Source organism: Haliaeetus albicilla, chromosome 26 (assembly GCF_947461875.1).
Source record: "Haliaeetus albicilla chromosome 26, bHalAlb1.1, whole genome shotgun sequence".
In the NCBI taxonomy this organism is placed as follows: domain Eukaryota; kingdom Metazoa; phylum Chordata; class Aves; order Accipitriformes; family Accipitridae; genus Haliaeetus; species Haliaeetus albicilla.
The window spans coordinates 4,195,181-4,209,018 of NC_091508.1; the positions used below are offsets into that span (position 1 = coordinate 4,195,181).

At 55.9% G+C, this 13,838-nt stretch overlaps 1 protein-coding gene across 1 annotated transcript; it reads right to left on the reverse strand.

Annotated features, from left to right (window-relative positions):
- Positions 1 to 8,837: 8,837 nt before the first annotated feature.
- BTG2 (BTG anti-proliferation factor 2) lies at positions 8,838 to 13,376 on the reverse strand. Its single transcript, XM_069771771.1, has 2 exons — positions 13,144 to 13,376; positions 8,838 to 12,099 (listed from the first exon to the last, which is right to left on the reverse strand). Exons 1-2 carry the CDS (start codon positions 13,304 to 13,306, stop codon positions 11,759 to 11,761), a joined length of 504 nt encoding a protein of 167 aa, XP_069627872.1. The 5' UTR covers positions 13,307 to 13,376; the 3' UTR covers positions 8,838 to 11,758.
- Positions 13,377 to 13,838: the final 462 nt, after the last annotated feature.

The following is a 13,838-nucleotide window of genomic DNA, read 5'->3' on the forward strand; positions in this document are numbered from 1 at the left end:
AAACCAGCCAAGCACAACCCTCCTCCCAGTCCTCGGGAGGTGCCCAGGCACCAGCACACATCGTTCCCTGTTCCCAAGTCAGGTTTTTGCCTCAGAGCATCCATGCTCCTTCCCAAATCAACACCAGCCTGCAGGAGCTGAAGGGGCTGGGGGTTCAGGGGGTGTTTATAGGGAGGCCCCAGCCCATCACCTCTGGGGGGCAGGGGGGGAAATCTGGCAGTAGGGTCTAGTGGCAGCAGAGCAAAACCCAGGAGAAACAACCACCCAGTGCTGCTTCCAGCAGCTGCTTTATCCACACAGGGTGATTGGGATTGCTGATTTACACCAGCTGGGGCACTGGCTCTGCATCCCGCAGGGGTGGATATGAGGGAGGCAGAAGGTCAGTACAACCCACTGCCCTGCTTCTCTGCCCCCCTCCCCCCCCCCAAAAAAAAGGGGAGACCCCATTGGTCCTGGGTGAGCCCCCAGGCACCCAATCACTGCCTTGTTGTGGTGGGGATAGCAGGGATGGGGGCTTGCCCCACCCTCCTCATCCCCTTCCTCCTCCTCCTCCTGTTGCTGGGAGGAGGTGTGGGGTCTAGGGACCCCCAGCAGCCTGGATCCCACCGGGAAGGGGGAGGGGGGAATGCAGGGCTTTGTCCAGATCCACAGAAAAGCATAAAGGAGGGGAAACCCCAAACCAACCAAAAAATAGCTCCCCAGCCCCCTTGGAGGTGTGCCCTGAGCACAGAGGCTTTGTGGGGCTGCTACAGGAGGTACCAGCTGCTGCAGCTCCCCCAAAGTCATATTTGGACTGTGGGCTCCTCCCAAGGACTCTCCTTGGGTGGGATGTCAAAGACACCCCGCTGCTCCTGCCAGACCTGCTGCCCCCGCCATCACCCCATGGCCGCAGAGGGGCTCGGGCCACCGGCGTTGGACCTGGGAACCCGCCTTGGGGCTGTCCCTGCATGAGACCCTAAAAACCAGCAGCTCCCACAGGGTGCCCTACGGGGACAGGCAGGATTTCTCCAGACCTCCCCTGAAAACCCCCCAAAATTTCATCTCCACTTTTTTCCAGCCTCTTCCCCAGATTCTCTTCCCCTCCTCACTTTTTTTTCCCCTTTGCCGCATACCTCAGCTCAAACGCTTCCCAGGCTGTTTGCAAACATCCCTTTAAGAGGATGTTTCCCCAGGAAGTGCAGGATTTGTGTTTAAAAACAACCCCTCAAAACATTTTCCTTTGGAGAAGTACACAAGAAAGCAGCAAGGCAGCAGGCAATGGGTTTGACCCTGATGTGGCCGGGTGGGCAGAGCCACCCCTCAGTCAAGGGACGTGAGCTCCGGGCACAGCATCATCCCTGTGCTTCAAATTCAGCATGTGAACATTTGCAGAGCTGGCGTGAGTCACAGCCCAGGGAAATGTAACCCGGCGTCACGTCCTTCGGCGCTTCCCTTTGCTCAATTCTTCTCAGACTTAACCTAAAACCTTTACTGAGTGGAGGAGCTGTGAGGACAAAAGGATCGGTGGCCAGGTCACGGCTGCCTCCGCCACGCCTGGCCATCTGCAGACGTGCTCACGATGTGACGAGCAATAAAAGTTGATTATTAATAAGCTGCTTGGATCCAGCCCACAGCAGCTGCGACGTTGCTGGGAAGAGATAAGAAAACTGCAGAGGCAGCAGGAAAAGGTGCCGGGGAGGGGCCCAGCACGTTGTCAGTGGAGATCACCAGGACCCTTCGCCTCCCCGGCATCGATTGGGGATGAGCCGGAGTCCCATTTCACAGAGGAGCAGACTGAGGCTTGGAGGAACAGGGGGGTCCTGCTCATGCAGCTCCACATCAGGAGTAAAACGGAGCTGGGATTTTGGTGCTTGAGATTTGGGGGCTCAGGATTTTGGGATGCATAGCCCAGGGGCTAGAGCAGCTGGTGGGGTTCAGTCCCCCCCAGGGCACCGACCACTTTGGGGGGACCATTGGGGAAAGGCGGTTCCGCTCCCCAGCAGCGTTTGGGCATGGGGGAGAGGGACGGGCAGGAAATTCCCAATCTGTTCAGCTCCCATTCTTGCCTCCCCTTTTGTTTCACTCGCCATCTGTCCCGCAGCCCCGCGCGCCCCGCGCTCCTGCTGCACGTGCCGTAAATATCAAGACGGGCTTTGTCTCTGCTTCAAAAGGCAGCGTGGCCCCCATGCCCCAGCCCTGCCGCGGCCCCCAGCCCTCCCCAGCGGTGGCTGCTGCCAGCCTTAAAGCTGCTGGAGGCTGGCATGGCCGCAGGGGCTTTCTGTGCTGGCCGGCTTGCTGTCAGGGGGTCTGGGTTTCGGGGGGGACAGGCTCAGTGTTGCTCTTCTCCCGTCCTCCTGCCCTGGCAGGTTTTTGGGTCAGCGCTAAGAAGGGGCACATTTCTCTGACACCGCAACCATCCGTAGGATCCAAGAGCACAGCCTTGGGGCTGGAGTTGAACCCCCTCGCCAAAGTCACTCCAAACGGGAAAAGGAAGAAAAAGGAAAACTCAGCTCCTGCATGCTGGCAGAGCTCAGCAGAGACTGCCAGCAGGCTCTGCACCCCTGGGCTAAGCAGGGCTGCACCCCGAAACAGTGCCACGGTCTGCACCGACCACCCGGAGAGGAATTTGCCAGGGCAGACCCCAGCCAGCCCCTCTGCAGAGTCCCCCCACGGGGGCTGGGAGGGGGACAACAAGCCCTCGCGCTTCAAGGGAGCACCACGGCCGGTGTCTCAGCCCCAATCCAGCCTTTTAACTCACAACAAAGCAGCAAACGAGTCAGCAAGGGCAGCTGCTCCGCTCCAGCCCCGTCCTTCCCCTTTTCTGTTTTATCCGGTGCCATAATAGAAATAAACTCCCTGGTAAAAGGGCATTGTCAGAGGGAAAATGGGCCTCGCCCTTCGTCTGGCAGCTGGGAACGCCGGGGACGCGAAGGGCTTAGGGATATTGTTGCCTCCAGCTGGTTCCCAGTAACACATTTCCCGGCAGTTCCCCAAAGGAGCGGGTGTTGCATTCGCACGGGTGTTGCGTCCCCCAAGCAGCAACACCGAGAGCTGCCCCTTCCCTGTGGGGCCGGGCACTGCTGTGCCAGGCACAGGGATACCCACAGGGACGAGTGGCCTTTGCAGAGGGGCCAGGGCAGGTATCAGCCCCACGAGGGATGCCCGAACACATCCTGACATGAGCTGGTGGGTCCTGGGGTGCAGAGCCCAGCATCACCCTTAAATCCTTCTCCTTCTGCCTTGTTAGTGCTGTCTGGGACGTGGGGCTGGCAGGGACTGCTCCGTAGCGGTAGTAGCCATGGGCAAAGCTGAGACGTGGCCCACGAGATGTTCCCGGGTCAGTGCCACTGGTGCAGAGACGTGGTAGAGGGGGGAGCCCCACAAGCCCTCCCTCCTCCGGTGCTCCCCGAAGCTGGGAAATGCACTCCCCCAGACACGCAGGGCTTGTCCCAGCTACCAGCTCCAGGCTGGGCCCAGAGCCGTGGCTCAGCGGAAAGCAGATGACGAGCGAAGCGAGCCGCTCAAAGCCCTGAACAAAACCCAGGCAGCTGCTGAGACTCACACGCCCGGCTGGAACCTGCCCCAGGCTCTGCGCTCCTGTCCCAGACACAGACAGGGCTCCATGAGGAAGCACAAACTGCCCTGGGGCAGCGAACGCAGCCTCTGGCTGCTCCCACCATCCCGGCTGCCTGTGTCCTGCCCTCTCCTCACTGCCACTGCCAGGGCATGGGATCTCTCAGGGATGGGGACACAGCATCACTTGGGGACAAGGGGCATGGTGTCCCTTGGGGACAGGGGCATGGCATCCCCTGGAGATGAGGGCACAGCATCACTCGGGGATGGCAGGGCAGCACACAGCCTCGGGTCCCCGAGGGACGCACCCCACTACCATCAGCGGCTGTGGCTTCTGCCTGCTGCAGCATGGGACATGTTGGGGCACCTCGCTCTGCCTGCTGAGCTCGCAGGGTGCGGCACAGTGATGGCGAGGGGGAGGATGGAGGAGGTTCAGCACCACGTTGCCCAAGACCAACAGACTCCTCAAATAACAATAATTACTCTTATAATATTTAATAAAAATTGTATGCAAACCCCTCGGTGAGCTGAGCGAGCTCTGCCCTGACCCGTACAGCGCAGAGGCCTCTTTTCTCCCCAGCTCTCAGCCCTTCTCTGGGAAACAAAAGGTGCAAAGTTTAGTGGTGCATGAAAGGAGAAACAAAATCCCGGCACTGGCTCGGCCCTGGCCCCGCCGCGGCCCCCCCACCACCCCACTAGACAGATGGCAACAGTTGTCCCCGCACACCAGTTGCTCACTGCCGCCAACAAGCCCCTTTTATCCCCCAACAAGTCATAAATGAGAGCGTTGGAGCCAGCCCCAGCACAGGGGAGCAGCCGCTGTGGAAGGGGCCAGGATGGGGCCGGGGATGGGGCTGGGGCCGGCTCTTCCCATGGGATGCTCAGTGGAAAACAAAAAAGCAGCTGAAAGTGGCTCCTCTCCCCCTGCCCATCTGTCCCAGCCTTGGAACCCCTTCACCCAGGCACTCACAGCACAGTGGTGGCTGAGACGAGTTGGCCCCAGGGACCCCCAAGCCCCTTAGTGACACCCCAGGAGCGGGGAGATGTGGGAACCCACTGCAGGGCCAGGGTGGGCTGTCCCTCTCCGGACCCCACTTTTGTCCCATTCGAGCTGCTCACCTCAATGGGGGATGACCCCTCACCAGGGCTGTGGGACGTGCCCGCTCTCAGGGCACTGGCAGTGGACCCCCACTCCCCTTTGGGGACCCCCTTCCCCTCTCCCTCCCTGCTGTAATTTTTAATAAACCAGAGGTCTGCAGAGGACCCGCTCTGTGTGTGCTCCTGCCCGAAAGCTGGCAAGGGAGGAAGCAAGCAGGCAGGGAGCGGAGACAGGGCTGGGGCTGAGCCTGCCGGCAGGTTTTGTGGTTGTTTGGGAGGAATTTTTTTCATTTCAAGTTAGCATTAAGCAATGCCACAGCCCGCCCCATCTGCTGCTGGAGTCCCTCCAAGCACAGCAAGCCACGAGCACTGAGACGGTTACTGCGCCGCAGGGGGGGGGGAGGCGAGTGGGCGTTCAGCGGCTGCGGCACACGCGCTCGCATCTGCCCATGACCTTTTTGGAGGAAGGAGGGGGTTTTTTCCACCAGGTGGTTCAGTTTTTAGCAAGGATTGGAAAGGCAGAGCAGTGCCTTCCCCTTCACACTGGTTTGGGGATGCCGGCCATGTGTGAGGCTGTTGGGGTGCTCGGAGATGTACAAGCAGAGACAAGATGGGTCACGGCTGTGGAGAGCTCAAGGTCTGGTCAGGGAGAGCTCAAGGTCTGGTCATGGCCACCGTGCAGATGCAAAGGGAGGCCAGAGAGCTGGATGAGGGAAGAGGAGGAGGAGAAAAGTCTGTCAGGAGGAAGGGCAGGCAGGGAGCGCAGTCCCCAGCCAGTAATCACTCTGCCATCCCAGCCAAGGGACAGAAACCAACAGGAGCCCACATGCCAGCCCAGACCCTGGACCCGATGCCTGCCCATGCCCCGGGGGGCTCAGGGAAGGGCTCAGCTCAGCCCTGCGGGTGCGGAGCTGGAGGCAGAGCTTGTGTGGGGACTCCACCACAGCAGCAAACGCTGACGATGCCAGAGTTTGCTGGTGAGAACAGTGGCGATGCCGGAGATTGTCAGCGCAAGCAGCAGCAACGCCAGAGTCTGCCGGAGGGCTGCAACCCAAAGCACCATGGGCTTGGCGCAGCACCAACCCCTCCAAACCCCACAAACCATCTTCCCGTTGCTGGGCCACGTGATTGCAGAGTTTCTACGGCTCTGGTGGATCCTGGGAAGATCACCCAGGCTCCGGAGCACCGCAGGCGGCGAAGCACCCCAGGGCTCGCGCCTCCCCCTTTTCCCAGGGCTGGGGCTGGGTGCTGCCGGCTGCGTCTCCCCAGATACAGGCGAGCACCTGATTGGCCTCGTCTGAGCCGAAATAGCCGGTCGCTTCCCATCACCCTGTCAGCAAACAAAGACGGCAGGAAGCACCTGGCGGAGGCCGAGCCCTGCACTAACGTGCTGGTGCAGGGAGGAGGCTCAGTGGCGCCCGGTTTCGCTTCTGTCCCTCCTCCAGCTGCAGAGACAAACAAGGGAGAGCCCAGAGCCTCGGCTGCCATGCCGGTGCCGTCCCCGCTCACCTTTTTCCCTTCTAAGCAACCTGTCCCATTTGCCACCATTTCGAAGGGGTTCAGCTCTCTTCCCAGCTTCAGAGTGGGCAGGAGGTAAAAGCTTCGAGGCACGACAGTAATACCAGGACTGGCGGGGGATGAGATCTGGTTTCTGTGGGAAGGGCAGAAATAACCCCAACCAGCCGTTTTGCATCGTAAATGCCAATGTTGCTTTTCTGATAACTTAGAACAGAAATGCCCAATTTCTGCTAAAGGGACCCCAGGAAAGAGGAGCACAGAAACACACAAAAAAATCAAACAAACATTTTGCCGTGAGCCAACCAAAGTATCCTCATGGACCCGGGGGGACCCCATCCTGGGGCGGTTGTTACCACTGGGTCAGGACATTCCTCACAGCTGATTTGGGCTTTGCAAAATCTGTGTTTCACCAACAGACCAGCCCCCAAAACTGCCCCAGCTCCTGCGAGGAAGGACTGACAGCACTGCTACAGCATGCACACAGCTAGGAAGACTTGCACAGATAGCAGGCGGACAACACATCAGTGCAGGGGACAGGACATGCCTTTTTACTCTAAATAGGCATTAAACGCCCTTCCAGACTGCTGGGACAGGAGGAGAGCATTTTCCCCTGAAAGACAGCATCACCCATGCTGCCCTTCCTCCCTGCAGCAGGATTTTTGCGGCAGTAACTTATCCCACCTAGAAGGGATACTCTCTAGGTTTAAGTCCTGGACCCCACTGTGCCGGCAGAGCTCATCTCTCCTGCGCGGAGCCGGGAAGCAGGCAGGTCTGTCGGGCAAAGGGCTGAGCTCTCACCAAGGACACGTCAAAGGCAAACGCTCCTTTATGCAACACACCGATCTCTGATTACAGAGGACAACATTTGACCCAGGCTCCTTGAATTGGACACTTCCCTGCCCTCCCAGATACACCCAAATAAAAAATTCCAGCAGAAGCCCAGCAGAAAATGAGTCCAGATTTCAACAGGCAGGAGGTGGGCAGCACTGGACAAGTGTGGGTTTAGTTACTTTCAGTCTTTTTCTGAGAAAATCTGCTGAGAGCTGCAGCTCAGCACTAAAAGGCCTAGGAAGGGCAGATAAAGGCTTTGGAGGGGCAGATAAAGTTGCATCCCTGAGACAACCCAGCCTGTACACCAGGTATCATGATCCTACCAGAAGAAAAATGACAAGCAAAATAAAAATAGTAGATGAGTCAGCTATTAAAATGCTAGCGGTAGGATCTGGTTGCGGTGCGGGTAGCATTGACTCCTCACAGAACCCTCCATGGCGTAAGAGCTGTATTTTTATCTTGGCTGTGAGCAACGCAAATTTTAGATGATCTTGGCTTTGCCTGCTGGCCCAAATGCCAGCCACGGGCCACAGCACACAGGACCATGCCAGGCTGGTCATGGCATGGACTATGCCAGCCTGAAAATGGGCCGCAGATGACAGCACACAGGTCCAGGCAGACCACTGCTGGTCCGGACAAGCCAGAGGGAGGAAGGCCGCCATCATCTGACTCCACCAAGCCTTTGAACTCAGATGACTCCCAAGCTAATCAGCAACTGAATGGGACACCCATTCCTCCCCAACAGCCCTGTTTCACAAGCAGCAGCAATTTGGGTGTGTTCATGGAAACTAATGAAGGGATGAGTTCAAAAAGGAGCAGCTTTGACAGAGCACCAAAATCAGCCCACAAATGCTTTTCCTCTCAGAGGTGGCATGTTATGATAAAAGCAGGGGGGGAAGAAGCTACTTTGCCCCCACCAGGGAGAGTGGTAGGACCAGGCCTGTGCCCCCACCTTGGCATCACGGCTCCAGGAGGGCACCAGCACAAGTAGCAGGTTGGGGTGGGTCACAAGGACCCCAGCAGGCTGCAACTCAAGACCTCCTGAACTCCAGAAAAATGGAATTTTGGACTGAAACTAGCACAAGCCAATTCAGCTAAGGTCCTTAAATCAGGTCAGCTTGAAGGAGTGCAGATGGGGGTTAAACACAAGCTGGACATCCCCATGCTAGGGAGCAGGGTTACAGCTCCATGCTGCAGTCACCAGCCTCTCAACACGGCCAAAACAGGATCTCCTGTGAATCAACCCCGGCTGCCTTTATCATGACAGGCCCAGAGCATCCTCCACACGCCCGAACATTTCAATCCCATCTCTCACCCTTCCTCCTCTGCCTGCTCAGTCACTCCTGAAAGGACAGTGGGGGCAGGGAGGCTTAACCAGGAACTGCCCCATGCCTCACTCAGATCATCAATCGCTTCTTTCCAAGACTTCATTTATGCTGTTCTGAGGGTTGGGTAAGAGATCTGGCAGTTGACTACATAACACCTTCATGCCCTGGCAGGACACAGGATTTCTACAATCCTGCACTGAATAAATCCACCGCTGCCCAAGCCAGAACGCAGCAGTCAGCGCAGGGAAGAAGGCAGGACACCCACAGCCACACATTAGTCATCAGAACAATTCCCAGCCTTAATTCCTCAGGTTTAGAGGGTCAAGTTTAGAGTCAGCATGTTGACTAAGCAGCTTTTTTCTAAACCTCCTCCTTGACACAGCTGGATATTAACAGTCATCCACACTTTAACCAAGCTCACAGCACTCACAGTGTGGGATTTAGGCTGCAATCCCAACCCTCACCCTCTTTGCAAGCATACAACAGTTCCCAGCAAGAAAACAAGGCTCATTTATAGTGCTACATTTTTATTAAAGTAACAAAAGCATACGTCTGTCAAAGGATCTGTACATTCTGTATATAAAAACACTACTATACAATTAGTAACCATCCACTCCCTCCTCCAAGTGTAGCTTACAAACTTTCTATCATTTTCACCAAATACAAAAAGCAGGTCCCGTTCAACAGTCCAGCTTGTTAAAAAAATTACAGGAAACCCCTCAAATACACTGTCTCAAAATACACACCATTCAGCTCTGCAGTTGAGTATCAGGCTTGTAGGCAGAAGGCAACAGAGCACATTAATTCACAGCTTTTACATGTAACCAGCTACAAGAGAGAAATGGATTATACCCAAATTTGGTTGGTTTTGAAGCTAAACACAGACACCTTTAACATTAGACTCCTCCACACCAGGGACAAAAGAATGAGACTTGGCTATTTTGGTTCTGGAAGTGGGGGCATGTTAAGAATAATTATAGTGTATTCCTTTGGTGTGGGCTGTTGTTCCTGAAAAACTTTTCTGGTAAGAGCAAGGGAACAGAGTGAAAGTGGGGGGTAAATCTTAAGACCGCTTTGATCATGATAAATTACAACACAAGGAAGTAACAGCCTTCAGGAAACTCCACATCCAGCCAAGGAGTCCAGCAAGCAAAGCAAACGATGCTTATCCTGGATGCAGTTCTCATCGTGAGCTTTCCATGTAAGCAGGTTAAGTGAGGACTCCAAAAAGCACCAAGATCCCTTTTCAAGGAAAAGGGAATTTGCTTTTTGAAAGTTCCCAAGTACTCCCCTCTTGGTGAGGTCACCTATTGCACAAGTTCACCACGGGAAAAAACCCCAGTGCTTCATTTCAGCTTCTGCTTTGCTGACATGAGAAATTCGAGTGATGCAGAGGGAAGTGATGCAACTTCAGAGCCACAGTCTGTTATTACTGTTCAAGGACAATTAACTCCCCACTTGACATTTTAAAAGAATCTAAGATCTGAGGCTGGTTTCCCAGTTCTGGAATTCATGATTTGAAGCTTACAAAAATCTGAACTTACTTTTCCACATTAGTAGTCAGACGTGGGGAGCTGTGTTGATTTTTTTTTTTTTTTAAGATATTAAAAAACAAGCTCAGAACTGTGGAAGATGGGAGGCTTCCTTCCTCTCCCAGAGCGCCCAAGATTTGGAAATATATTGCACAAGTGTCTGAGAACTTGATTCATCAAAGGCTGGGCAAGAACAACTCTGGTTATGCCAGTCAGCTGCCAGGTCAGAAAAGAGGAAGGTAAAAAAAGTGTGCTGAGACAAATCTGGGAAAGTTTCATTACAAACAGCCATGTCAATGCCCTGCTTTTTCAATCACTTCTCCCAGGATCACTGGAGGAGCACCAGCTGGTTAGTAAAAAGGCAACAGACATAGAACATCCTGGTAAAGGCTCATTCCCAACAGGTAGGTGAAGTTCCTGGGACGGCACTTTCAGCTCCCACCCCATTTGCAGTTAGCCAGAGCAGTTTAAGGGCCAAATCCTGAACAACACTTGGGCAAAGTCTCCCTGAAAACAAGTACCACTGGGACTCCAAGAGGAGTTTTGCTTGAATAGACAGAGCACAGGACCAGGCATTAATTGTGCAAAACAGTTATGTACCAAGAGATTGGAACCAAACGATGCCCCTTACCAAGTTATCAGTGGAGACAGGGACAGCCACATGCTGATCACACAGAGGAGGAAGAGAGGGAAGAAGTGCTGTGACTTTAAAAGTAACATTAGGACACCAAAGCATCTGAGCATCCCACACGGAGGGGGAAGAGACCCCCAACCCTTCTGATTAAGGGATAGGGCAAAGGGGTTCTCACACACCAACCTCTACAGCAAAAGGCGAGTTGCTTCAGCTCTTCTTGAGAAGTGACATGGCAAGTCATCAGCTTTGGATTAGGCAACTTTTGCAAGCGAGAGGCCAGACTCCACTCTTGGAGCACAGAGAGGCCACACAAAAGCAGGTCATCGGCTGATGTCTAAGCCACACATAGCAGAAAGGCTTTGTAATTCACAGCTGTTCAGTGCTGGTTTCAGGGTCTGGAGTACCCTTCTCGGTGTGCAGCAAGCAGTGGGTGATAGCCAGGTACTGGGGAGCACCAGGAACGAACAGTACCACAGTGCCACCACAGTAGCTGCAACATTCAGCTTGGGGACATTCTCTGCACAGCCTGACCCCCGGTGCATCTCTGCCTTGCTCCACTTCACAAGACACCAATACCCAGGTGGCCCCTTTCAGTCCAACAGCAGACAGGAAAGATGAAGGGATTGGAGACAGGCCATGCTCACCCTCACTTTGTGCTGGGAGTGGGGCAGAGCAGAGCTGCAATACTCACGGAGTGAGTCCACAGGAGATGTGCAAGAGCAAAGGAGAAGGACCCCATGGTCCCTGGCATCACCCAGACCTGAGGCAGATTCCCCCAAACACTATATCCAGGCCCCAGAGAGATCAGACCAGCTGGGGAGTGAAGAAGTTAGTGGAGAAAAGACAGCAGCTCCTTCGTCCCTTCTCCAACAGTATTGCAATACTTGGCAATACAGCAATACTGCTGGGTACCAGAATGGTGAGAAGGTGACACAGACATTTCCCACCACCAAGCCACACTTCCCAGCCTGGCTCTTCCCCCTCATCCTCCATTCCAAGCTGCCCAAGTGAGCAAGCCAGCCCAAAATTGCCATCCAACACTAATTAGGTAGATATCGGCTTCATAATAAAAACTCACAAGCTTGCAACAGCTTTAAAAAAGGCACCTAGAACACCGCTTCTGTTCAAAGCGGTGCCCGATATTTTAATTTTGGATTTTCTTGGATTTTTTTAAAAAATATAAATAGCTCTTCATCTTAAAAATAGATCCTCAGGTGAGGTATACAGTAGCCTGTGTCTTGGCAGTGTAAGGACAAGAGGAGTATTTAGCTGGAGACAGTCATGATGTAGTTTTTGGAAGGACTGGTACGACCTAACATCATCTGGTTCTTACAGGTAAGCATCCCATAGGAGCTCACAGGTTTTGTTGCAGTCGCTTCGTATAAGACACAGATGGAGCCATCCTCACCGATGCGGTATGAGACCTCGTAGGGGTCTACCCAGAGTGTGAGCTCACTGGGCAGGAGCTGGTAGAGCTGTGGTAGGCTGAGTCCGATCTGGCTAGCTGCCTTGCTGATAATGGGGTCCATTTTGTGATTGATCCGGATGCAACGATACCCAGAGCCTTTGAACGGCTTCTCAGGAAACCAGTGATGTTTGTAGTGCTCTGCAAGGGAAGCGAGAAGGGAACAGTGGTGAGCCGGCAAGCAGCAGCTGTGAGGAGGTCTGTGTCCTGCTGCAGTCCCAAGGGGGTCCCACACCTCGCTGCAGGCAGAGGAAACCCAGTCCTCCTTAGGCTGCCTCCATGAGACAGAGGCTCCAGAGCCAAGCACTTAACTGTTCAGCTGCTGCTTGCTCCAGGCACAGCAGCACAGCTCTTCGGGTCCTAGAAACCCCAGGCAGGATGGTGCCATAGGGGCTGCAGTGACAGGACCCCAACACTTTCTTGTCCCGACCACTGGGGTGGCCAGGGTAGATACCATATCACCAACAACAAACCACCACAGTCAGAGTTTAACATCCAGGTCATTCTCCAAGTTCAGGGAGATGTCACTACCCCTTATCACAACAACAGCAGCAAACAAACCATCCCTTCTTAGGGCTGATATCACAAGGCTGTGTTCAGATGGGAGGAGACCCTTGAACCACCCACTTAGTGCTGAGCCCCAGACATGCCCATCAGGAGGGGAGAGCCAAACCCCACTGACACAGGGCTGAACCCTTCTGGCCAGGGGACAGGGCACACAGAGCAGCTTTGGATTATTCATATCAAGCTGCATCAAGAGGGCTTCAAGCAGATGGGAGAAGGCAGGGGAGCTCTACAAGACCCTCAGCAGGGAATCTGCTCATCTTCAGGGCTCAGGCAGCTGCTGCCCAGGACCCCACAGGGACACAGCTGGGTGCCCAGGGAGGCACACGGATGCCTGCCAGTCCCATGAGGGACATGGGTGGGCACCCAGGCAAAGGCACAAATAGGCATCCAGCATCAAGGGTGACACGGATGGGTACCCGACCCAAGAGAACACAGGTGGGCAACCAGGGAGGGACACCAGGTCCTTGCAGCAACAGAGGGGCACCGGAGAAGGACACCAGTGGGCGCCCGGCCCCGAGGGTGAGAGGAAGAGCACGAACACGAGTGGGGTTTTCTCGCCCCGGACCGCCCTCCCCGCATAAGCCGATCTCTTCCCCGGCCGGCGGGGCCGCGCCTCACCTGCGAGCGCCTCCCGCAGCGCCCCGCTGAAGACCTGCAGCTGCTGCTCGCTGACGCAACCCCGCGTCCGCAACAGGCTGGAAACGAAACCCACGGCGGCGGCGATCTCGGGTACCATATCGGCCCGCGGGCCGCCGCGGCGCTGGTTCTGGCGCTGGCTCATGCTGGGCTCCCGAGCTGCGGGTAGGGGGGGAAAGGCGGCGGCGCTGGCTCCGACACCGTGATCGCCTCGGCTCATTCTGCGCCGCCCGGCTCCGCGCCGCCCTTAAATAGGGCAGCCCGGGGAGGCGTCATCGGCGCGGCGGCCCCTATTGGCCGAGAGGGCGCGGTATGCTAATAGAGCCTGACCTCAGCGCAGTGGAAGGAGTGACGTCGGCGCCGCGATGACAATAGCGGCGGAGCGGGGAGGGGGGGGGGAGTTACCGGAGGGCTATTTTTGGGGCTGACCTGGGAAGAGGAGGAGGAGGAGGGGGCGGAGGGGGCCGGGGCTCGGTCCACCCCAGCTCCCGCACCCCCACCCAAGCTCTCCGCACCCCCCTGCTCCAGGGCAGAGGCTCCCTTTCAGCCCCGGGGCTGCGGCACCCGTGGGCTCCGGGTGTCGGGGGGGGGGGGCATCGGGGGTCCCTGGCAGCTGCCGGTACTCGAGGTGACCCACGGGAGGTGGCGGTCGTGGGGGCGGGAGGGCAGGGCAAGGG